Here is a 22,720-nt window from a genome sequence, read left to right as displayed (position 1 = left end):
TATATTTATTCAGAAGTTTGCAACAGACATTGAAGATGTTTTGCTCAATTATGCTCATGACTGCCACATCCTGGAAGGTTCTTCACAGTTCTATTTCATCATCAACGTCATATTTGCGGCTCCATGAGCCACAAACCTTTTGTGTGAACTGTGTAAAATCTCTGGAGCTAGTCTTTTACACTCCTGAAAGGTCATGACAGCCTCAGGCAGCTCCCCTTTCTTTGCCACTGTCAAAACCAAAGCAGGGTAACAGTGAACTTTTCAAGTACAAACATCCTCATTTATTGGTGAGTTCAGGGTCATATAATTCCTGGGATTTGGTCACAGTTAAGTATAAGTTCACTCACACTGTGCATCTCACAGTCTGAACTGAACTATTCAGAATGGCCAAAAATGGTGTAACACCAATGGTGCTTTGCATTAGTGATGTGTCGGTCGCGAACGAACCGGTTCAAAGAGCCGGCTCTTGTAAGTGAACGATGAGAGCCGGTTCCCGTCTAAGACTGAGCCATTTTTTTTAAGACTTGTCATTCAACCAATCAGAGAACAACAAGCAAGCTCCAACCCTCCAACCCTCCGAGCTGAGACACTTGGTTTTCCTGAATGTCAATCTGCCTTCCAAAAAATAGTTGAAGAAAATGTTAAATCAGTTAAATGTTTGTTGGCAGTTGTGGTTGTTTTAATCACTACCGTTGAATGCTGCCGTTTTGCACTTTGCAGAGTATTTGTTTATTTTATTACCCAGAAATGGATGATTATTTAATTTAATAACCTATTTTGTAATACCTACCTTTTGGGTTCCATTCGCTATATTTCAGAGTTTACAAGTGATTTTTTATTAAGGTGTTTAAATAAAAATCCAGTTATTTATACAATCGAATGTGTGAGTGCAATCAGTGAGTTATTACAAGACAGCCATAAAAACAATTGGCCATTGCAACACTATTTATTATTTTTAATATTGAACAATAATGTTGTGTCCTTATAGTCATGTAAAATGTAGGTAATATTGTTCTGTACCTGTGGAAATAAGTGGTAAAACAAAGAGCCATTTAGGAGCCGAAAGAGTCGGTTCTTTATGAAGAGCCGAGCCAAAAGAGCCGGCTCCCCAAAAAGAGCCGAAATTGCCATCACTACTTTGCATCAAACAACAGACCAAAGCTTTTTCACTGTATCCCACTTTCCAGAAGATATTAATTTATTCATTCATTTTCAATAGTGATTTTATTCTGATCAGAGTCAAAAAAGGACTGAGAATCACTGGGTGGAAGGAAATAACACACCTTGGACAGGGCACCAGTCCATCACAGGGCATCACACACTCACATAACTTCACACATCCAATTCATTTGCCAAAATGGGTTTTCAGATTGTGGGAGAAAAAAACACCTTTAAGGAACCCACACAGACACTGGGAGAACACCCAAAGGATACTGTGTACTGTACTTCCAAAAAGAAAAAGTGCCAAATATATTAAAATAAGGAAATAAATACAAACAGTGTGCTAAACCTTACAGACAAAAGACACCCTACATTAGAAATCAAGTGTTTTACTTGCAGGGTGGTGTTGTTAATGCGCTGGGAGTGTTATCTTGACTGAAATAAACAGCCAACCCCATGGCTGATACTGTATTTCTGGGGCAAAACTGCAGTGGTAAAAAAACATGGCTTCAGACACAAAGGGTTTCTTACATCATAAACATAAGGAACCAACTGTATCAATATGTGGGGCAGGGCTTTCAGGCAAATGGTGGAAGGGTAAGTAGAGATAGAAGGAAGGATTAATTGAAGGCTTACATCTAAACAACTTTTAAAAGATTCAAATGAATATCTGAGTGTGACATTTACTTGTTTCCTGTACTGGAAAATCAACAAAACACTCGACAACAAAGGTGTAAATTTCTGCAGAAAACAGCCTAGGTCCTTTCTGACTATAGCACTCTATCTTTGACACACCTCATCTCATACCGTGAGACCGATAACAGAGCAAAGTTGAACTCAGAGAACTCTGGCTTGCAGATATGGGTCAGTGACACTCCCCCACCCCCAAAAATAAGAAAGCTAAAAATCTTTCAAATAATTGGTGACTGTAGAAGTGTAAAAACTCTATTCCTGCTGACCTGAGCCCTTTTCATATTCATATCACAGCTCTAGCGTCCTGCGCCAAAACAGCTTTTAAGATTATATGCTTGAATAGAGCGGTTAGCAAAGAATTATAGCAATCACGCTTAATTATAACAATGTGGAGGTATCTGATGCTCTCATATCACTGCTGTCTAGACCAAACCTTGTAGACCTACTGGTGCTATTTCTCCATGTTTTAACAATATTATTTATCATTTACGCTGTGTTATAAGTTAATCATTATTGGACCAATTAAAAATGCTAAGAAAATGTCCTATTCTATTATCTTACTGTGCGATTTAAATTAGTTTTTTACGCTTGAAACAAATGAACACAACTAATTGAGTCTTTACATCAAGTGAAGTTTTCATGATGGATGATCCACTAGAAATGCTTCCAGAAGTCTGCCAGTTGGAACTGACTCACACAAGAAAGTTATGCAACAAAGTAGATAATGCTGTAATTGTTTAATCTGAACAGTGCAACATAATGAAAGTAACGACTGCAGAATTCCAGTGTTAAGTGAATTGGAAGCTATCAATGGTTGATTTAAAATGTTAACTTTTATATTTATTTATTCATTTATAGACTCAGCCAAACTCAACTTGTCATAGTCTTGAGCTGGTCTTGGATTTGGGAAAGATGTCCTCGAAAACAAACCTGTAAAGATGGTTTTACCCATCAAGGGAGCTTTATCATAGGAAGTGATTGCAAACTAAAAGGGCCTTAAGAAAGTCTTTAAGTTAAGAAACACACACGTATTCCCCGTCTACTGTTTACGAGTAACACACCTTAAACAACACTTGACCTCCTGACTCTGGAGCTTCCTTACAGCAACCCCATCATAAATAAGTCAGACAGGAAAGCAGGAACATGCCTTCTGGTTGCTCAGTGATTGCCAGGAAAGGAAAAATAAATTAAACCTGGAAAAGCAGAAATTTTCCCTACAAGTCTTTGATGGACCCAAAGGTTAAAGATCATGTTTAAGACAAAACTACTTGGTTCAACTAAGGAGAGAAAGAGAATCGTATTATGATTTGAAGACATTTGTATCATAGTAGTTAATAAGTCATTAATATGTTATTGATCCACAGCCATTGCTTGACAATAAATAATATGTTTTAAAATTAAAACACAACAAGACCTCTGCACACATTTTGGTCCATGGACAGGATGTGAAACACAGTTGTGATCATATGAGTGACTGGATAAATGTCTGATGCCCTGGTGCCTTGTAAATGGACCCACGACACCCTCCAGACCCATGACAACCCTGATCAGAATTAAGCGGTCACAGAAGATGAATAAATAAATAAATCAGTTCAATTATCTTCAGCTTTTTTTAATTAGATTATATTTACTTGCTCAGTTTATTATATCTGAAAAATACAATAACCCATAACTTTGGCATATTTTGCTAAATGCAGTTAATGAGATTTATATGTGGAGAAGTATATAAAGGGGGAATTATTGTCATGCAGCACATAAAAAAAATGTAATTTGGAATGCTGTTACACATGTAGTATTCAATGACATATGCATATATTGTTAGTTACTACACAATTACATATATAAGCAAAAAAAATGCAGTTAAAAAAGTTGTAATTTCACATGCTGCACTTCAATAATCCGTGTGTATTAGTGAATGCATCCTATATCACTGTTAATCTCTAACTACATTGTTCTAAGAGATATTTTATTAATAAAGCATAAGTAGATACATTGTTATTACATGTATTAAATAGATAATTACTCTGTTCCTAAAGACACAATATAAGATGAGGCTGATCATTCTTTGCAACACCCTATAGCAGTTTAATTTAGTATATGGTTCAAAAGGTCCTGGAGTTACACAGAGTCTATTGAAGGAACTAAATAGGCATCTGAACTCACTGTACCTCCTTCCTTCAAGGCTTTCTAGCAAATTTCAACTGAAAAGCTGTTATCAAAAACCAATGAATGGACATAAAAGAGCAGAGATTCACTGAAACCCACTCAGTTTAAGCTGACTACAAGGAATTAGGTTACACTCAATTAGACTCCAAAGAGAGACTCTCATGTTTTAGGGTTTTATTGCGGAACAAATTTTAGCTGGAACTGAGGATTTTCAGCAACATGTAAAACTACATCATTATTATAAACTTTGAGATCCTTAAGCTTGTGTAACCAGCGTGAAGAAAAGTATTTGAAATCTTATTTACGAACCATGGTGCACAGCAGCTAGTAATATTTAGTCTGTAAGTAAATTTTTTTAAGTATATTTACCTCCCTGAGTGTTTTCAAACTGTGTGAAATATACTGAACTGCAGTTACATTCATCATTAATGCATTTCTTATATTAAGTTATTAATTATGTGTTTAGTTTCATTATTTTACTTGAAAATAGCACATATTCTTCTCTAAACTGACTTCTACACAGGTCTCTTCATGGAATACACTCTTAAAAATAAAATTGCTACAAAGGGTCTTTGTTTGTTTAAGAGGTGTGTTAGTGTAAAAAACCTTTTGAAGGTATATAAATCATAAGGTTCTTTACCTGTTTAAACGTATTAGCAAAAATGATCATGGCATCAAGTAAAGAACCTTTTGTGTCTGTGTGTACACACCGTTTTAATCATTACACCTTTATTAGTGCAAACTGTTTCTTATTTGATATTACATTTCTGTTTTAAATTAGAAGAGGGTATTTTTATGATTTGAACATGTTTAACTGTATTGCTATATGCTTAAATTGTGTCAAGAATAACTTCAGATTGGTTTCAATTTCATGTTTTTTGGCCATAATTTCACAAAAGGAAAGGATATGCATGTCAGATATGCAAACTCAAACCTGTCTGCCCTGTATGTTAATCAGATACCAATGGAATTCATTATATAACAAGAATGAAACTAGGCATTTGATTATGTAATTATGTAACCTATCACTGGAAGAAAACCTCACGTCTCCAAAAATGGCCTTGGCCCAAATTTCATTCGTAGTAAATGGAAAAAATATTTAATTGCAGTTGATCCATATTTACTTCAGGATAACTGGAGTTACAATCATGGGTTAATTATCCAATAGTAAACAGTATAGGCCGTGTAATAAGGAAGGAGGGTGTCAAAGCTAATTGCTTCAAAAATAAATTGTTACAACCCAGTCTAGGGTTGAGTCATAACGGGATGAGTGTGTGTTGTGAGTAATGTATGGGAAACGAATAACTTTCTTTTTGTATCAGACAGAAGAAAATATATCCAATCAAACTTTGTAAATGAGTGCACTGTTATCAGGTATATTTCTGTGTATAAACTGATTATTTATTAATGTAAAACATAAAACAGTGGTAAAATACAGAAATATTCTTTTCACAAAAAGATTTGATAGGCACTTGAAAGTGCTGTGTTTTTTTTTTTTTTTTTTTTTTTTTGATGTCTTGCTCATGGATTCAGCTTTTTAGTGCTTAATTTTTATTTCTTAGAACCAATGGCCTATATATGGTTGACATCGGTCTGAAAACCTGAAGATTTTTGATTTTTAAGTGGCCAGTTTTAGGTCAGTTTTCTTCTACGTTAGACACTGAACTGAAACCCAGCAGCTCGCTTTTCCGTCTTGTGATAATGGAATGTTACTTAGGTAACTTCACTGAATTCTGCCACTCATTAATGCAAATTATGATACGCCTTTTCTCGCTCATGTCAGTTCCAATAGGTTTACTCAGCAGGTGCTCATTAATGCAAATCAGAATCAGGCTCATTTTGTCTGAACCATTCTGCTTTGCTTTATGATTGACTGCTCTTTAATGCAGAAAAGTGATTTCCTGATAACAGTGGGTACACATGAGGAAAAAAAGAATATGGGACAAGCCATAGCTGGTGAGGCTGAATCTTTATTTTTAATCTCTTCCTTGTACAAATGAATATATTAAAATGAATTAAACTTTTTGGAAAAACAAGTCATGAGCCAAGCATGAGGGCAGCCTGTCCTGCTATTACAAAACCAGTTCCAACTAGAAACAGAAAATTAAGGGGAAAGAAACATGAATCCAGACATGTTACTTAAAGGATAACTTAACTGACAAAAGCACAAAGAAAAGATGTTTGCACTTTGTGAATATAAATACATTTTGAATTAATGACTGCCACACACAAAAAAAAAAATATATGAAAGAAGTTTTCACCAAAAGCTCAGGGCATTTGTGGAGTTCCATTAAGTGAAAAGCACTGCAAAAGCATGTGCATTGATTTGTTATGTTCTTGGAGATAATATTGTAACCAATGTTATCGATTGTGAACATAGCATATCAATATATAATTATTAGACGTAAATAAAAAAAACAACAATTGTCATTTTTAAAAATATACAACAGAATCATAAACTTACAAAAAGTTTAAAATGCACCTTATGCTTTACAACCTATTTCTACGCCCCTAATAAATGAAAAACATAAACCACTGCTGAATGTGTCCTTTGAGCCCTCAGACACCTTTGCAAATCCAAGAACCACATTAAGAAATGCTGTCTGAAAACCTATAACGCAAGAAGAAAGCCATCAAATTTATGCATCAAGTAACTCAAGAGTTGGCCAAAATTTCCACTTGCAAATCTGCAACAACCTGTAGCCCCAGTTCACAAACAATTAAAAAGTGTATTTAAAAGAAAAGGGGAATGCTGTAATGAGCCTCTGTATTAAATGTTGTGTTAAAGGCATCAAATTCTAAATATGTTTGTATTTACTAAACACAATGTTGGTCAGTGAAATAATTTCTTCAAATCCATTTGTGAACCATAAACAAATCTTGGTGGATAACATTACTTTGGATGTTAGTTTTGCTCCAATTTTAGAATTCTTAAGTCTAGCATTTTAATTGATATCTGTTTTTAACCGTGTTGCATTTTTTTCTTTTTCTTTCTTTAGTACTTTGGTGGACACTGAAATGTTCTCTATACATTAATTTTACTTACTTGCAGAGAAAGTTAACTACATAGCATGTTGATCCTAGAATCGGTGCATTCAATAAATAAACACTAACAGATTCAGAACCAATTAAACCAATAAGCATCAGAGAATACTGTTTGGTGTCTACTGTCTGAATCAAAAGTTCATCATGGAATAAACTGCCTTTGCAAATTTAAGCATGTCTAAACACAGAGTAATTTTTACTGTCCTCACCTTTTAAATAAACAGTTTGACTCACTGATTGCTGACAGTCCGATGCTTCTTGTGATGACTTGTTGCCCTTAGAGTTCACTTCAATTTGAGGAGGATAAAACAGCTAGTATTTTAACTAACTTTCAAACTGTAGAGTATAAATGTCTACATCCGCTGTGTGAGGGTACACTTCCCTGATTGCTTGTGTTGCTAAACATTATGTTCCAGCATGTTTCAAGGATTCCTTTTATGAAACCAATGAGAGACTGGAGTAGAATACACTGACAACTGCAATATATAGTAGTGTGAAATACTCATGTTTTAGGAGACTGGTGGCAACTATTCATAGTGGCACTACAGACAGTGTCGCTGTCACACAACTCCAGAGCCTTGTGGTCCTGGTTTCAATCCCCAGCATGTCAGGAGATTTCTTCTAGGTGCTCAGTTTCCTCCCACAGCCCAAAAACACATGTTGGTATGTGGAATGACTACGTGAGTGACTGGGTGAGTGTGTGGTGCTCTGTGATGGACTGGCGTGCGGGGTGTGTTCCAGCCTTTCAACAAATTATCTCAAGTAGGCTTTGGACTCACTGCACCCCTGATCAGGTTGAAGCTGTTATACAAGATGAATGAATGAATGAACGAAAGAATATTCAACTGTAGTGTCAGTTCCTGCCAAATCTCTCAGGGCAGGCAATTGTTGTCAACTGCTAAGGTGACTTGTTCACTGGACAAATTAAGAGCTAGCCCTCTAGACAACTATAACATTGCACTGTACAAATTAATCAGGAAAATAACTTGACAGTGTCATCTAATGTTGAAGTTTTATTTCTGTGGTCACCTCATATAGAAATACCACCAGTAACCACTAGATTCATAAAGCTTTCTCTTTATCTACATACTGTACATTATTTATGGAAAGCCTTATCCAGGAGTTCATTATGAAGGTCTTCTTTAATAAAGTTACTTTGTCTCTACAGCGAATCAAATATCAACTGTGGTCATAAACAAATAAATAATCACAGGTATTTTGAAGAGAGACCAGCTTTATCAATACTTAAATAAAATTAAGTACATTTTTCACTCCAGTTATTTTATTTTATTTATTCAAAACAAAGAGTATTGTGAAGTTTATGGAAGTCGTACTGACCAGATCACTAGCTGTTCTCTCTACACGGCTCTGGCTGCTCCAGGAATCTGTACTTGGTTTGTGCACAAAATTAATCAGTGCCCTATTCATTATATACTTCACTACATAATGAGCAATGTAGGGTATAGAGTAGCATTTGGAACACACCTCACCTTGTATATGATGAAAGTACGTTGGGTTGAGCTCTCTCAGGTCCCACTCAGAATATACTGAAGGCTCTGCAGCTCAAAAAAGAGCCTTAACTAAGAGTTTATGAGAGGAGTCTGGGGCAATTTTCCACCATCTTGAAATTGCTCAGAAAACAGGCAGGACTCTTACTGAACATCCATCCATCCATCCATCAATTATCTGTAACCACTTATCCAATTTAGGGTCACGGGGTGGCCAGAGCCTACCTGGCTCAGGGCATCAGGCGCAGGGCGGGAATACACCCTGGAGGGGACGCCAGTCCTTCACAGGGCAACACAGACACACACACATTCACTCACACCTACGGACACTTTCAAATCGCCAATCCACCTGCAACGTGTGTTTTTGGACTGTGGGAGGAAACTGGAGCACCCGGAGGAAACCCACGCGGACACGGGGAGAACACACCAACTCCTCACAGACAGTCACCCGGAGCTGAAATCGAACCCACAACATCCAGGCCCCTGGAGCTGTGTGACTGCGACACTACCTGCTGCACCACCGTGCCGCCCGCTCTTACTGAACAAAACATTTTAACTTTTGATGGAATTCAAATATTATTTTGGAGCATTTCTATGCATCCATTCATCATGAAAATGTCACCCAATGTGAAAGATGGCTGTTCGTTTCAAATGATGTAAACTAAAAATCCACAAAAAATGGAGATACATGTTTTTAATTGAAACGCGTCGATATGTGTTTCCGAAATCCTTAAATATGAAAAAAGGGGAACTTCCCCTTTAAGACCAATAGAGAGCACAAAGTCCAGCAATCACTGCACCGCTCACATTACACCACATTTATTACTGCTAATCTGTTGCCTTGTCAACGTAACAGAGTTAGTGTGACGCCACTAAGATTTTATTGTTTTTTTTTTTTGCGAATAATTGCTCCATGATCAAACACTATTTTCTCCGGATAGGGTGGAATAAAATCTTCTCTGAGTACTGAGTATAATTATTGGTCACATTTACGGCCATGTGATCTCAACCATGACTTTTGTTCCTGAATCACAACTGGGAAAACCCAACATTATAAGGCTCTGAAAGAAGATTCTGCTTGACCACACACTGTAGACTACACTCAGAGGTGAAAAATGAGCTGTGCTCCAATGTGTGGAGTTATGTTTATGATGCCTTCTTAGTGTGCAAACTAATGCTCTGAAATAAATGTGCCCCATAAACCGATGCCTCTCGAGATTCATGAGGAATTAAAGGCTTTTATTGTTTCCTGTAGACAACATCATTATAGTGTACTTAATACAATACAAAATGAAAAAGTCTTACCATTTGTATCTATAATAAAGTCCTCCAGCTTCTTACATTATAAGTGCAAACGCTCCTCCTAATGAGTGAATTCAGCTATTCAGTTCACTTAAGATGAATGGGTTGCAGACACACTGTGTAACTGTGTACACAAACCAAATAATATCTCCATAAAAAAGCACTGACCAACAGAATCTAATTAGCAGGAGCTGTTGCGCAGTGAACGCAGACATGGAGCACACAAACACACAGCCAGCCGGCTATAGCCCCCGGGGAGCAGTTGGGAGTTAGGTTCTATTCCTCAAGGACAATTTAGCCATGAATACTGAGGGAGAAGACAGCCCCTTTACCCATTACCCTGCTGGTCCTTGGGATCAAACTAGGGAATGTCTGGTCTCAAGTGTATAATATCCCACAGCATTGGGTTGTGAAGCAGTGGAATTGTATTTTCTGCCATAAAGGAGCTGCATCAAATACCACAGAGAGGAGCTGGAGTGGCTTTTGTGATCAAGAACTCACTTAAAACTGTTATGGCAGGAAAAGTGGGATAAACATCCTATACACTCTTCAGTTTTAGAAAGAACTATTGCACTAGCAGTCTAAAACGTAAGCTTAATGCACTCGACAATCATCTTCACCATTTGAACATGCACATTAGTTGAGATTTCATTAACTCAGAACTCTAATGTCTCAGTAAAATCCAACATATAAAATTGTTGTCAAAATTTGCACAACACACAGGCTACAAACACCATGCTTCCACCAAATGTGAACCATATGCCACTAACAAAACATCACTGGAAAGCACAACACGCTTGGAGGAGAACCCCAACCACCAACACAAAAGTTGCCAAATAGACACACATGCTGATTGATGGGGGAAGAGCGTGTCCTGCCCACCCAGAGAGAGGTCTGCTGTGCTCTCCTGGCCTCAGATGGCTGAAGATACAACCAGCAATCAAAGGCGAGAGACTCATGGCATCTTTTGTTAGTTAGTGTAAGTTACTGTTTATAAAATTATAGCACAGTTGTAAGCATGGTTAGCATATAGCATAGCTGCAGAGTAGAGGTCTAATGTCTTGAAATGTTCAGTCACGCACAACACAATGCTTAGTTTTCATCAGCGTACTTGTGTTATTCATAATGGTTTCGTTTTCAAAACTATTTCAACAAAAGTAATAATCAAAATACATCTCCAGACCAAATTACTAAACATAAAAAAACATAAATTACAATTCGCATTCTTAAAGGAACACTATGTAATATTATTCATTCATTGTCTGTAACTGCTTATCCAGTTCAGGGTCACGGTGGGTCCGAAGCCTACCTGAAAGGCAAGAACACACCCTGGAGGGGGCGCCAGTCCTTCACATGGCAACACATTCACTCACACATTCACACTATGGACACTTTTGAGTCACCAATCCACTTACCAACGTGTGTTTTTAGACTGTGGGAGGAAACCCACGCGGACACAGGGAGAACACACCAAACTCCTCACAGACAGTCACCCGGAGTGGGGCTCGAACCCACAACCCCATTATTCTGGAGCGCCACGTGCTGCTTACTACGTAATATTAACTTTAAAATAACAGCTTCAAAGTGATGCTGCACTGACCTGAGAACAGAGCCTTTGTTGTTGCTACTCTGGGCTCAGCACTGCAGAAACGGCATTATGTGACCTTTGGAGGAGGGTAGAAAACTACCACAACCCCCTCCCCACTGATTTCAGTACAGTGCTGTAAAAATGAATTACTCTACAGGCAGCCCCAGGAGCAAAAACCCAAATCTGACCTAGTGTTCCTTTAAGGCTTCACATTAGATTTTGACACGTTTAAGTGAGGATTTAGTTGCATTCCATCAAAAAAAGCAAAAAAGCAAGATCACATATTGATGTTGGATGATTTTGGGTTACAAACATAGCTCCAGCTAATAGCAGCAAAACCGTTATATAGAGCTCCATTAATCCATAGGACACAGCTCCACAGGCCATTGTTTGCCTTTTTGTCCTTGTTGCAGATACACAGCCTTGTCATGTTGAGACTAGGCTTATGTGCAGCCGGTCCAGGAAGTCCCATTCTAATAGCAGCTCTTTTCTATGGCAGTTAATACAGCTTTATATGCACAGCTGAGAATGTGTGTCAGCAATAGGTTAAATCTGTTTTCAGTACTTGGAAGGCGTGTCTATGAACTTTTGGACATATTTCATTCTGTTTTTTCAGATTTGTACCAGCTACTGCACACACACACACACAACAATCTGTTTAGCTTGTCTTAGCTTTAGCTAATGCTCAGCTTTAGACATAATGTTTCTTTTTGGTTTAGCACAGTGCGTTCAGCCATTTCACACATGAAAAACCTTGATCTTAGAACACAAGTTCACATATGGGAACACAGCTACATTGTCAGTGGTTGACTCGTCTCCCAGTGCACGTCCCCCAACCCACGTCCGTCGTAAGACTGTGATCTCATTGCTCCATCACAGTGACTTGTAGAAAGCAGAGCTCTGGCAGTGTGGACCACCAGGCTCCAGATTAACTGCAGACGTCCCACAGGGAGACCGCCCGAACGCAGGAAATGACCTATGATGTGTCAAACTCCAGCGTCACAGAGGGAGGAGGATTGGGGCTCAGGGAAGAGTGTGAGTGTGTGTGTGTGTGTGTGTGTGTGTGTTTAGGGGGGTGTGAGGGGGATTTCCAGGAAATTGTGTTTACCATGGCAGGTTCTGACGTGAAGAGGCTGCCAAAAAGGCAGCATATGAGCTAGAGAAGCACAGTAAGGCTCATATTGGGAGACAGACTTACAAAGCTAATACTCACTATATAGTTTGAACGCCAGTGACAGACTGGGTTTTAAAGCTGAATGTGATTTTTCTACATCTTTCACAGGGCTGTGTTAAATTAATAATAATAATTAAAAAAAAACTCTACACTGTTATAACATGCTAGAAGTCACTGCGTAGAGGAGTCCCTTTTTTGGGCCTCTTGTTTCTTGGACAGCAAACACAAAACTGGTTCCTACCATTAAATTCGAGGCACTGTCGCCTCCTTGCGGCAAATCCAGGAATTCCACCTCAATAACAGCAATCATGACATGACATTATTTCCTACGATGCCATTTTGACTTTTTTTTTTCCTTTAGGCGTGACTGGCTTGTAACCAGCCTAGCTCATCCTTCTCAAACATAAATGTGTGACAGGGGTGCACAGCATCAATCCTGGAGGGCCAGTGTCCAGCTCAGCTTAGTGATTTTCATGCTTGATCACACTGGACCCAACACTACAGTGCATTTCTAGCCTTGGTGGAGCTGGCACCACTGGTACAGGACGTCTTGGGGTAGTCAAACACTGACTTAAAGACAACATAGACAATTGTGGAGAACTATTTCCTCCCAGACGTGTGTGTTCATTAAGTAGCACCACTTCTTTTAACATAGAACTGTATATTTGAGTAAGCAGTGGACTGTAGCTCATTTAGTTGGTTAAAATTTAACTTGTCTGTAAGTTTTTATTCACTGTTTGAATTACCACTGGAACTCTTTGGACGTTTTGTTGCTTTGGGTATGTGTTTACCTTCAAGCAAAGTTAGCTAGTCTCCTGAATTAGCAGTCAGTTCCACTAAAGTTAAGTAATGCATTTGAGTCAGCAAAAGGAAGTTAATATTAACCTTATAAGCACCCAAAATAGAGCAATCTCTTTTCATGCTTCTCCACCATCCAAACGCCTCTAAATACCCTTTCTCTGCCGTGACTGAGCCTGTGAAACAGTGAGAGAAAGCCTGAGCCATTCTGGAGCGAGGCATTGCTTGCTTTGCATTTACCAAGCCAGGGCTGCTTATTAACACCAGACCTTTTTTCCAGTAAATGAACCGACCAGAGAGCTAGCAAACAGTGATGAAGCATTCCCTGAAGTTTTAAATAAATAAAAACGTGCTGGATTAAAACCGTGTGAACATTACAACGACAGTGTTTCAATACACATCAAAAATGAGCCAAAGCATTATGACCACTCACAGACGAAGCAAATAATTATCATAATACAACAAAATCTCATGTGAAGGTTGAGATATATAGAATAATAAACCGTCAGCCGTATTTAGGAGAAATTAGCAGGAAGGAAGACCTGAGCCACACTGACAGAGTCAGACTTATGGTAAAAGACAAAAGGTCTGTGGGGTGCTCCTGGTTAGTAGTTATCAAATTTATATTTCATTTACAGCATTACGCAGACACACTCACAGTTTACAAATGTGTTCAGAGAATGCACAATCACCTCAAATAACAGGGGTTATGTCCAAATACCACGAAACTAAGACCATACAGGACTCAATGCTGAACACTATGGAACAAATACAAAATAATCATAATACCATACCGCAACCAACAGAAGGGCTACCGTGACACCAGTGGGGTGTTCCACAGTGCAGGATTTATCAGGTTAGCCAGATAACTTAAGCCCAGAATCAAACCAGTCCAATAGGAGCTCAGTGAGAATAAGTTAGCTGGCTAAATGAGAAAACCTGCTTTGTGGAATGTCCCCCTGATGTTTCGGGAGAAATTCATCACAACACACAGTTCGTCACACTCATGGGGCTGCACTGAGAGAAACAATGAAATCAGCTCCTGATGCTGAAAGATTTTGAAGCACAATAGTTTTAAAAAAGTGATCATACATTGATAGTGTGTCCTGTTTAATGTGATCATTTTATTATCAGCAAACTATTCGCCATTGGACATGTAGGTCATCTTTAGGAAGCTACCTAACATCACAAGTGTATCATGGCTAAGAATTTCAAAGGTTTTGCTGAGAATTTATTCATAAATTCATATTTATAGAACCTTAAAATATTAGTACATACCTTCAAAATAGTGTTCTTTAAAAAGGTCACAGGGGCTTGCTGTTTGATGAAATAAAAACTGTGCAATTAACTGTGGAAGTCTTTTTCACACATGCACAGATGCAGAAGAACAAACAGAGCATTTCAGTTCTACACATTAGTGTCTGCTCAGCGACATAAGGTCACACCGCCAAATAAGATCAATCATGTAATAACAGGGCGCCCCAAAATTAGTTAGGTTCTCTGGAGCAGCTGGGTCTGAACTAGGCTGAAAAAACTAGGAATTTTGAGGTCTCAAAACTCAATTACATGAGTCTACAACAGAAGTTCAAAGACGTGTTGAGCCTAATGCCCAAATATTACACAGTAACGTACAATCCATTTTCTGTTTGCTCATATATAGAACGGCCTAATTTTCTGCGAGAGCTCACAAGAATAAAGGGCTGATAATTATATAATTCGGTTCTGAAATATTAACTGATATTTTTAAAGCATTATCAGCAGAAAAGCAAATGACAAAACAAAGAGCTGATAAGAGAAAACAAACAAGCTGAACTCGTTTTAAGGTTTATTTTAGATCTTTACAGGTTCATAAAGAAGGTTGAATACATTCAACTTCTTGAAATTTTACAAATAAAATTTGCCATTTAACAAAAATATTACCAACCCTCTGCGCCATCTACAGTAAATAGCAAAAATCAGCTTCACCCGAACAAAATTAGTGCCTTCATAACAACATACCTGACAATGCAGTTTAAAATCCTTTACATTTTACACTTTGTTACAGTAGCTAAGACTCAAGAAGGTATATCTAGAGACAGACTACAGAATGTTGATATTACGCAGTGTGCACCATGGTGTTGAAGAACAAGACAGCTGTTAGCAGTCAGAAAATCAGGAGTCTACTAGCAACCCCAACACAACACTATGGGACATGCAAAATAACCAAAACTCGAAACAAGAAGCCAGACTGACCAGCTTGTACTTCTTTGATATCCATGACAGTTAGGAGAATTCATAGGTAATTTATTCATTTAACATTGTTGTGAATGAGGAACCATGTGGACAAACACCTAATAAAATAGCTTGGGCCAAAAGGCAGAAGCTTGAAGAACAGTGGCACCTCATTACACACATTTCATCTGAGGCAAAACATTTACACAAGACACAAGAGGAAGGCCACCATTAGGAATCGTGTGGGCACAGACTGCTTTGAACCTTTTAAATGGAAAATTAAAAAAAAAAAAAAAACAACATCAGTCATCTCACCGCACGAGGGACACTGAGAGGAAAGGAAAGAGGGTAGACCAGCTACGAGTTTCCAGTGGTGTGAGGGGCTGCCAGGGTGGGCTTTCAGAAGCCTGAGGGGGTTAGAACGTTCATGTCACGGTGTTTGAGCTTGTGCGGTCGCGTCATCTGCCGCTTGCCGTCCACAGTGGGAATCTCCATCTTGGGTGGAGCTTTGAAGTTGGTGGGATCCTCGGCCAACCGGGTGACCTGGGCTTTCATGACCTCCATGGGGGTTGGCTTTTGAGCGCCCTTGTAGGGCTGCAGGGCAAAGCCCCCTGTGTGAGCCAGAGGACAGTAAAAATTTAGCCTACTGCTGGTCTCAGTGGTGAACAGGAAATGGGGAAGCGCAAATAACATCCCTGTTGCTAAACAAATCAGCAAATATTCACAAGCGGCATTCTGCACAACCTCAGTAGTTCTGGACCTCGGCTTGGTAAACAGCTCCAAAGGCCAAAAGAAAATAAAAGCCTGTGTTTGTGTGTGTGAGAGAGACATGTTCAGTTGATACAGCTAAAGGCATTTGATAAAAAATGCAGCATGTTTTAGGGATGTTACTATGTAAATTCTAACTTCTTTAAAACTAATCTGACTCTACTCTGTCCACTGCATGGTATCTATTTGGCTCTATTCCCCTTTTAGTCCAGGGTCCCTTATATCCTTTCACTAACAGCTCCCGCCCTGAAACGTGGCCGTTGATGTCACAAAACCCATCTCTAATGGGAACCACAACAATGGCAGCAATATTGTTAAGTGATGTTTACTCATCTTGTACCTCAAGTGAGAAAAAATAAAGAATAATAATAAATAAAAATAATGACCTGCGGTTCCTGGTTCTGCACCCATGTCGGAGATGGACTTGTGGACCTGGGGTCTGGGCCCAAAGACACTCCAGCGCTCTATAGTTCCGTCACTTGTTCCCAAGTCCATGCTGGAGCTGGAGCTGAGCTCTGAGCCTGTGAGGGAGGTCACTGAGCCCTGACTGCTGAACCAACTTCAGACAAACACCAACAACAGCTCAGTAACAGCCAAATATTAAACCGCTAAATCTCTTTCCGGAACATACTGATGATCAAACAGCAAGACGGTACCTGCGCTTTTGTTTGGGGGATGACTGAGGGGTTCCGGATGGTGTAGACTGAGCAGAGGACGACTGCTTCTCCTCCTTGAGGTCAACATTTTGCATGTGCAATTTCTATCATATAAAATATGGTAATTGAAATCACCAACTTATTTTTTTTTACTGACACACTAAAGAACATCTGGGTATTAAAATTTCAGCAGCTCTAACAGAAACTCAGAAGTTGAAGTTTTGTATGCAGTAGTTACATGGTCAGATAATTAGATTATTACTTTGAATGGGTTGGAATCTCACCTGCATTGACTCAGCCATGCGATGGTAGCGAGTTTCTTCAGCAGCTAGGCCTTTGTGTGGGGTGTAGCCTGTATCGGTCAGTCCTGCTCTCTTCTCAAAGTTCTGCATGCTCTCCTGAGTCTGTTCTACAGCACAGAGAAACATGCACCTAGTGAGTATCTGCTGTGATCGTCAATCATCTGTATTTATTTTACCTTAAGTTAATAAAGCAGTTTAGCACACTGTACTGTTCATTGCTCTTACTGATGATAAGGGAGTTCATGAGGACTGATGCTTTGGCCTTCACGACTGGAGCTGGTGGCTGTGAAGGCTCAAGTGCAGGGGTGCTCTTTACTGCAGTCTCCACTTCCTCCTCCTAAGAATATGCAAAAAGAAAATACATCAGCCTCAGCTTACACCAGATGCTTTCAGGTGGTACCTTCGGAGTCCACATTTTGCTTGATTCACTTTACAACTGGAAATCTGCAGCTGACCTTGTTAAACACTGGACGTGAACAGCCACTCAAATAGATTTTGTAAAAACATGTCCAACAATTTCTCTCAATCTGCTCAAACCACAGGTCTGAAAGGCTTCACATAGTAGTCAGTGTGATTTAGGAGGGCAGTATGACTCGTGAACTGTAGATTTATATCAGTTGTCCTACAACAAAAGTAGTAGGTTCAGTACATTGTATAAGTTGCCTGCAGCATACAGCTCCTCAGATAGATTATGATCACACGATCTAAAAAGAATGAGTATTGGATTCAGAAATGCATTGAGTTTATTACATTTTATAGCTCACAGGGAGAAATAAAAGTATCATAATACAAAAACGGTATGTGAAACCTCTACTAAGTTTAATATTTACAGCTTAAGTTCGCTGAGAGAGATTTGTGGACATGTAATTAGAAATATTATTTGGTTAGCAATTCAATTCCAATGTTTATTAACTTTGTTAACCTTGCTTATCCGGCTATTTAAAAAAAAAAACTGACCTGAATAGTTCTTGGCCAATCAACTGAGCACATGAAATACCAGGCTGTGAATGAAGTTTGCTACTCAGGAGCACAAGCCTTGTCATAGAGACAGTAACACATCACACACCTCAGCCAATCGGGAGAACTTCCTCTCAGGAACGATGGGCCTTCTCCACAGGTTGGTAATGTTGATGTCAGAGGGCGGAGGAGACATTGGCCGCTCCAGATTTTCGTCATAGCTGAGGGCTCTACGGGCCATCCCAACAGGGATGGACATGCCCCCAAGCAGCCCATCGCTCACTCCTGATCCCGCCTCTAGGGCTGCAACAAAACGTTAGATTACAAATGACAATTAGAGCTTGACATTCGCTAATATTTGAGATGCTGAGAGCATTTCCTTCATATATATAAATAAATCAATTTGCTGAGAAGCTAAACAACAATTTAACTAATGGAGAATGAGTAGGATGTGTGCTCACTTGGTATAAGTAAGGAACCAAGCAGATGATTTTCAAAGGAACAGCTTCAGATTTAAGATCAAATCAACCAGTTGACACTTTTTGAGCAGAGTTTGTACTTACCTGGAATGTCTCCAGGTCTGGACACCATGACCTCTTAGGACAGACTTGGTCAAAAATGTACAGTCAGGTAGTAACAGCCAAGTGAAAAGCAGACTAGGTCTGACCTGTCAAAGAATATGAAAGGAATTGCTACTGATCACACATTGATCAAAGTGTATTGATCTGATCATGGATCTACAGCTTGTGACCTTCTGCTAGACTTCCTATAAATAATCAAGTGTTTAAAGTGGAACTGGGGGTCTGGTTAGTAGAATGAAATTGCTATTCTATGCTATAATACGTAATTATATACGTATTACGTAACAATATTATAATTAGTGTGTAATGCAATACTTAAACAGATTTTACTTTCTTTGAAGTATGTATTTATGTAATCCTAAAAGTACACTTTCCTCCTGATAGAGTAAATTCGGTCTGTTATGTTTACATGGTGCACAATGAGTATATTCTTCTGAGCAATCAGTTGAGACTGAAGACGAATAAATAAATTCATTCACCAAAACTGGAAGTGAAAGCTGTGAGCAGGGCAGAACAATCTTTTGGTTCCCTCCTAGTTTACAAACATCTGTTTGCTAATCTTGAAATCTTGTTTGCTAAACTTTAAATTGGTCAGGGTTAAAGGAGTTCAAAATTCAAAATGTAGAATGTAGTGTTGACATTGATAGGTGAACCCTTTTAAGCCAGTCATAATACATCATCTCTGTCTGGTATCATTCTCTGTACTATGGGTAAAAGGTGCTCCAACTCCCCATTTGACAAGGAACAAGCAGATAAAACACATGGTCAGTGCATGCTTACCAGTGCAGGGCACAAAGGCCTGGGGTACTGCTGCTATAGCACAGGATCCTGCTGATTCACACTAAGCAAAGGCTGTCCACTGAACATTGTGGGATACCAGTTTAGTGCACTGAAAAGTAATGATCTGGGAAAAAAAAAATGAAAAAAGCATTAAATTCAATAATTGTAGATTTCGATCAGTGGAAGGTGACTCCAGACCACTGCCACGTGTATACAGCTCTAATTACTGAGGCAGTTGTTTAGCTGTGGACAATTTGATAAAGTAATTAGGGCATTTTGAAACAGTGGAGGGTAGCATTGTGGCACAGCGGGTATTGTTGTCAAACAGCTCCAGGATCTTGGACTCCTGAGTTTGATCCTTGCCACAGTTCAGTGTGAGGAGTTTGATGTGTGCTCAGCGTGTCTGTGTGGGTTTCCTCCGGGTGCTCCTGTTTCCTAGCACAGTGCAAAACCACAGTTTAGTAAACGGGCTGGCTGTGTGAAAGTATTCACAGGTCTGAGTGTGTGGGATTAGATCAGTGCATGGTGAACAGTGATGGACTGAAGCCCTGTCCAGTGTGAGTTCCTGCCTTGTTCCCAGTGATTCTGGGTAAATCAATATTAGAAAAACTAGATGGGTTTAACCAAATTTAAAACAACTCAGCAAGACCAGATCCCACGTGAACTATAACGGTTTTCTTACATCCTGAAGTCAATTTAAAAATGCACAGCACTAACTGAACAATATACAACTCTCTAACTGCTGGCCATACAGAGTGTGACTAAAAATAAAGGTACCTGTAATATATGCAGCACAAACACTGCAGTTCATTCAATATTTAATTTTCAAAATGACCTGTGAGTCTCCATCATATTTCTTCTCTTTCTTGGGGGACAGAAATATGAGTTATCTTTTTTTTGGTCAGGAATAGATTTTTATACATATTTCATGCAAAAATCTTATTTTATTTATATTTTTTAGGCCCAAAACTATCTTAATACAATGTATCAGACATCAAACTGTGCATGTGTAACATTAATTTATATTTAATTAATAACATTATCAGACAGTTTAAAAAATAAAAGTCCTTTATGTTTTATATCTTGTAGCGATTTTTTTAATTGAAAGTGAACAATATTAATTTGCGTTTCCTCACTTTAGTAAACTGTTAATTCAATGTTAAAGCGAGGGAACGATAAATTAGATAGAAGGAATACAATGATAAAACTAAGGGAACACATTGCAACACTGAGGGACCAACATACAGGGGTTGGACAACGAAACTGAAACACCTGTCATTTTAGTGTGGGAGGGTTCATGGCTAAATTGGAGCAGCCTGGTGGCCAATCTTCATTAATTGCACATTGCACCAGTAAGAGCATGTGCATCCAATGGTTCAAACACTGTGTCCTGAAGGCGGTGCCGTGTATCAGGACGACAATGCACCAATACACACAGCAAGACTGGTGAAAGATTGGTTTGATGAACATGAAAGTGAAGTTGAACAGCTCCCATGGCCTGCACAGTCACCAGATCTAAATATTATTGAGCCACTTTGGGGTGTTTTGGAGGAGCGAGTCAGGAAATGTTTTCCTCCACCAGCATCACGTAGTGACCTGGCCACTATCCTGCAAGAAGAATGGCTTAAAATCCCTCTGACCACTGTGCAGGACTTGTATATGTCATTCCCAAGACGAACTGACGCTGTATTGGCCGCAAAAGGAGGCCCTACACCATACTAATAAACTATTGTGGTCTAAAACCAGGTGTTTCAGTTTCATTATCCAACCCCTGTAGCTAGAACATTGAAAAGACACACTGTTAGTGATAATTGGGGGAAACTGTTTATTAAACTGATTAAATAAATTCTTAAACTGGGGGAAGAGCATCATATGAAGAAATAATGAAGACAATGTTAAAATAAGGTCACTTTAAAAAGATAATTACATTCAATGTGACTTATTGAATGTTTTTCACCGCTGTGAAAGATTAGGTTCTATGGAACCGTGCGTTGACGCCAGACTACTCTCAGAGACGATGACTCTGTTGCTAACGACCTTAATTGAGCAGAGGAGCTGGACATGTTGTTGTTTTAATAACTTCTGAACCGCAGTTATCGGCAGTCTGTCAGCCCGTGTGTGATGGCCGGGTAAAGTGCAGTAGACTGGAGGAGTCCCGCCGCTCGTCCGTTCATTAAAGCATTTTGTAATCACCAGATGAGCTCATTTAATATATTGACAATTGAAAACACCATCAAATACAACAAACACCTGTACCCGAGTAATACGTCCACTGTTTCCAGTTCGATCCAGTTTCACCTCGGCACTGATGTCAACGTCATCCTGCGGCTCACACAGGCATAAAATAAGGATATATTCACCTGGAACAGTGAAGCTGGAGAAATCCTCTTCCTTGCCGGTGGTTAACACTCCGTAAAATATGTCTGAGACGATATAAAAACAGCGTCAAACTCACTCGCGGAACGTATTTGGACGGCGTCGTCTTTTGTCTCTGCCATAACTTCCTCTGAGCACTGAGAGCGGTTGAAAAACACAGGCCCGAGAGGGAGGGGCTTAGTTCCCTTGAAGTCTCGCGAGCCTACAAATACAGCTGGCTCTGGCCGGATAATCAGTTAGTCGTCCCCAATCTTGGACCTGGTGGTTAGTTCCCACATTTGTAGTTTTTTCCTCGTTCCATCACACCAACTTCAACTTCAGAGGGGCTGTTAATCAGCTCATTAGTCTGAAAAGTGCAGAGCAGTGACCCAGCAAGACCAGGATTGAGCCACAGGTTTAATTTATTGGGAATGACAAGGGAGTTACACCGATCAGCCATAACATTAAAATGACCTATTGTTTCTACATTCATTGTCCATAGGTGCACTTTATACTTCTAAAATTACAGACTGTAGTTCATCTGCAGTGTATTTTGTTAGACCCTTTCACTGTGATGTTAAATGATTGTGACCCCAGCACACCACCAACAAGAGAATGGCCAACATATAATTCACTCTCTCTGAATTTATATCTACAAGGTGGATCAGGCACTGG

At 39.2% G+C, this 22,720-nt stretch overlaps 1 protein-coding gene across 1 annotated transcript; it reads right to left on the bottom strand.

Annotated features, from left to right (window-relative positions):
* Window positions 1-15,253: 15,253 nt before the first annotated feature.
* kiaa1191 (KIAA1191 ortholog) lies at window positions 15,254-22,234 on the bottom strand. The gene is made up of 9 exons (XM_066645828.1): window positions 22,051-22,234; window positions 19,691-19,814; window positions 18,893-18,996; window positions 18,439-18,632; window positions 17,598-17,709; window positions 17,355-17,479; window positions 17,071-17,174; window positions 16,801-16,973; window positions 15,254-16,257 (listed from the first exon to the last, which is right to left on the bottom strand). Exons 3-9 carry the CDS (start codon window positions 18,918-18,920, stop codon window positions 16,046-16,048), a joined length of 948 nt encoding a protein of 315 aa, XP_066501925.1. The 5' UTR covers window positions 18,921-18,996; window positions 19,691-19,814; window positions 22,051-22,234; the 3' UTR covers window positions 15,254-16,045.
* Between the last annotated feature and the right edge of the window lie 486 nt (window positions 22,235-22,720).

This window comes from Hoplias malabaricus, chromosome 15 (assembly GCF_029633855.1).
Source record: "Hoplias malabaricus isolate fHopMal1 chromosome 15, fHopMal1.hap1, whole genome shotgun sequence".
Lineage (NCBI taxonomy): Eukaryota > Metazoa > Chordata > Actinopteri > Characiformes > Erythrinidae > Hoplias > Hoplias malabaricus.
The sequence above is the reverse complement of the archived record's forward strand: the minus strand, read 5'-3'. Positions and strand labels throughout refer to the sequence as shown.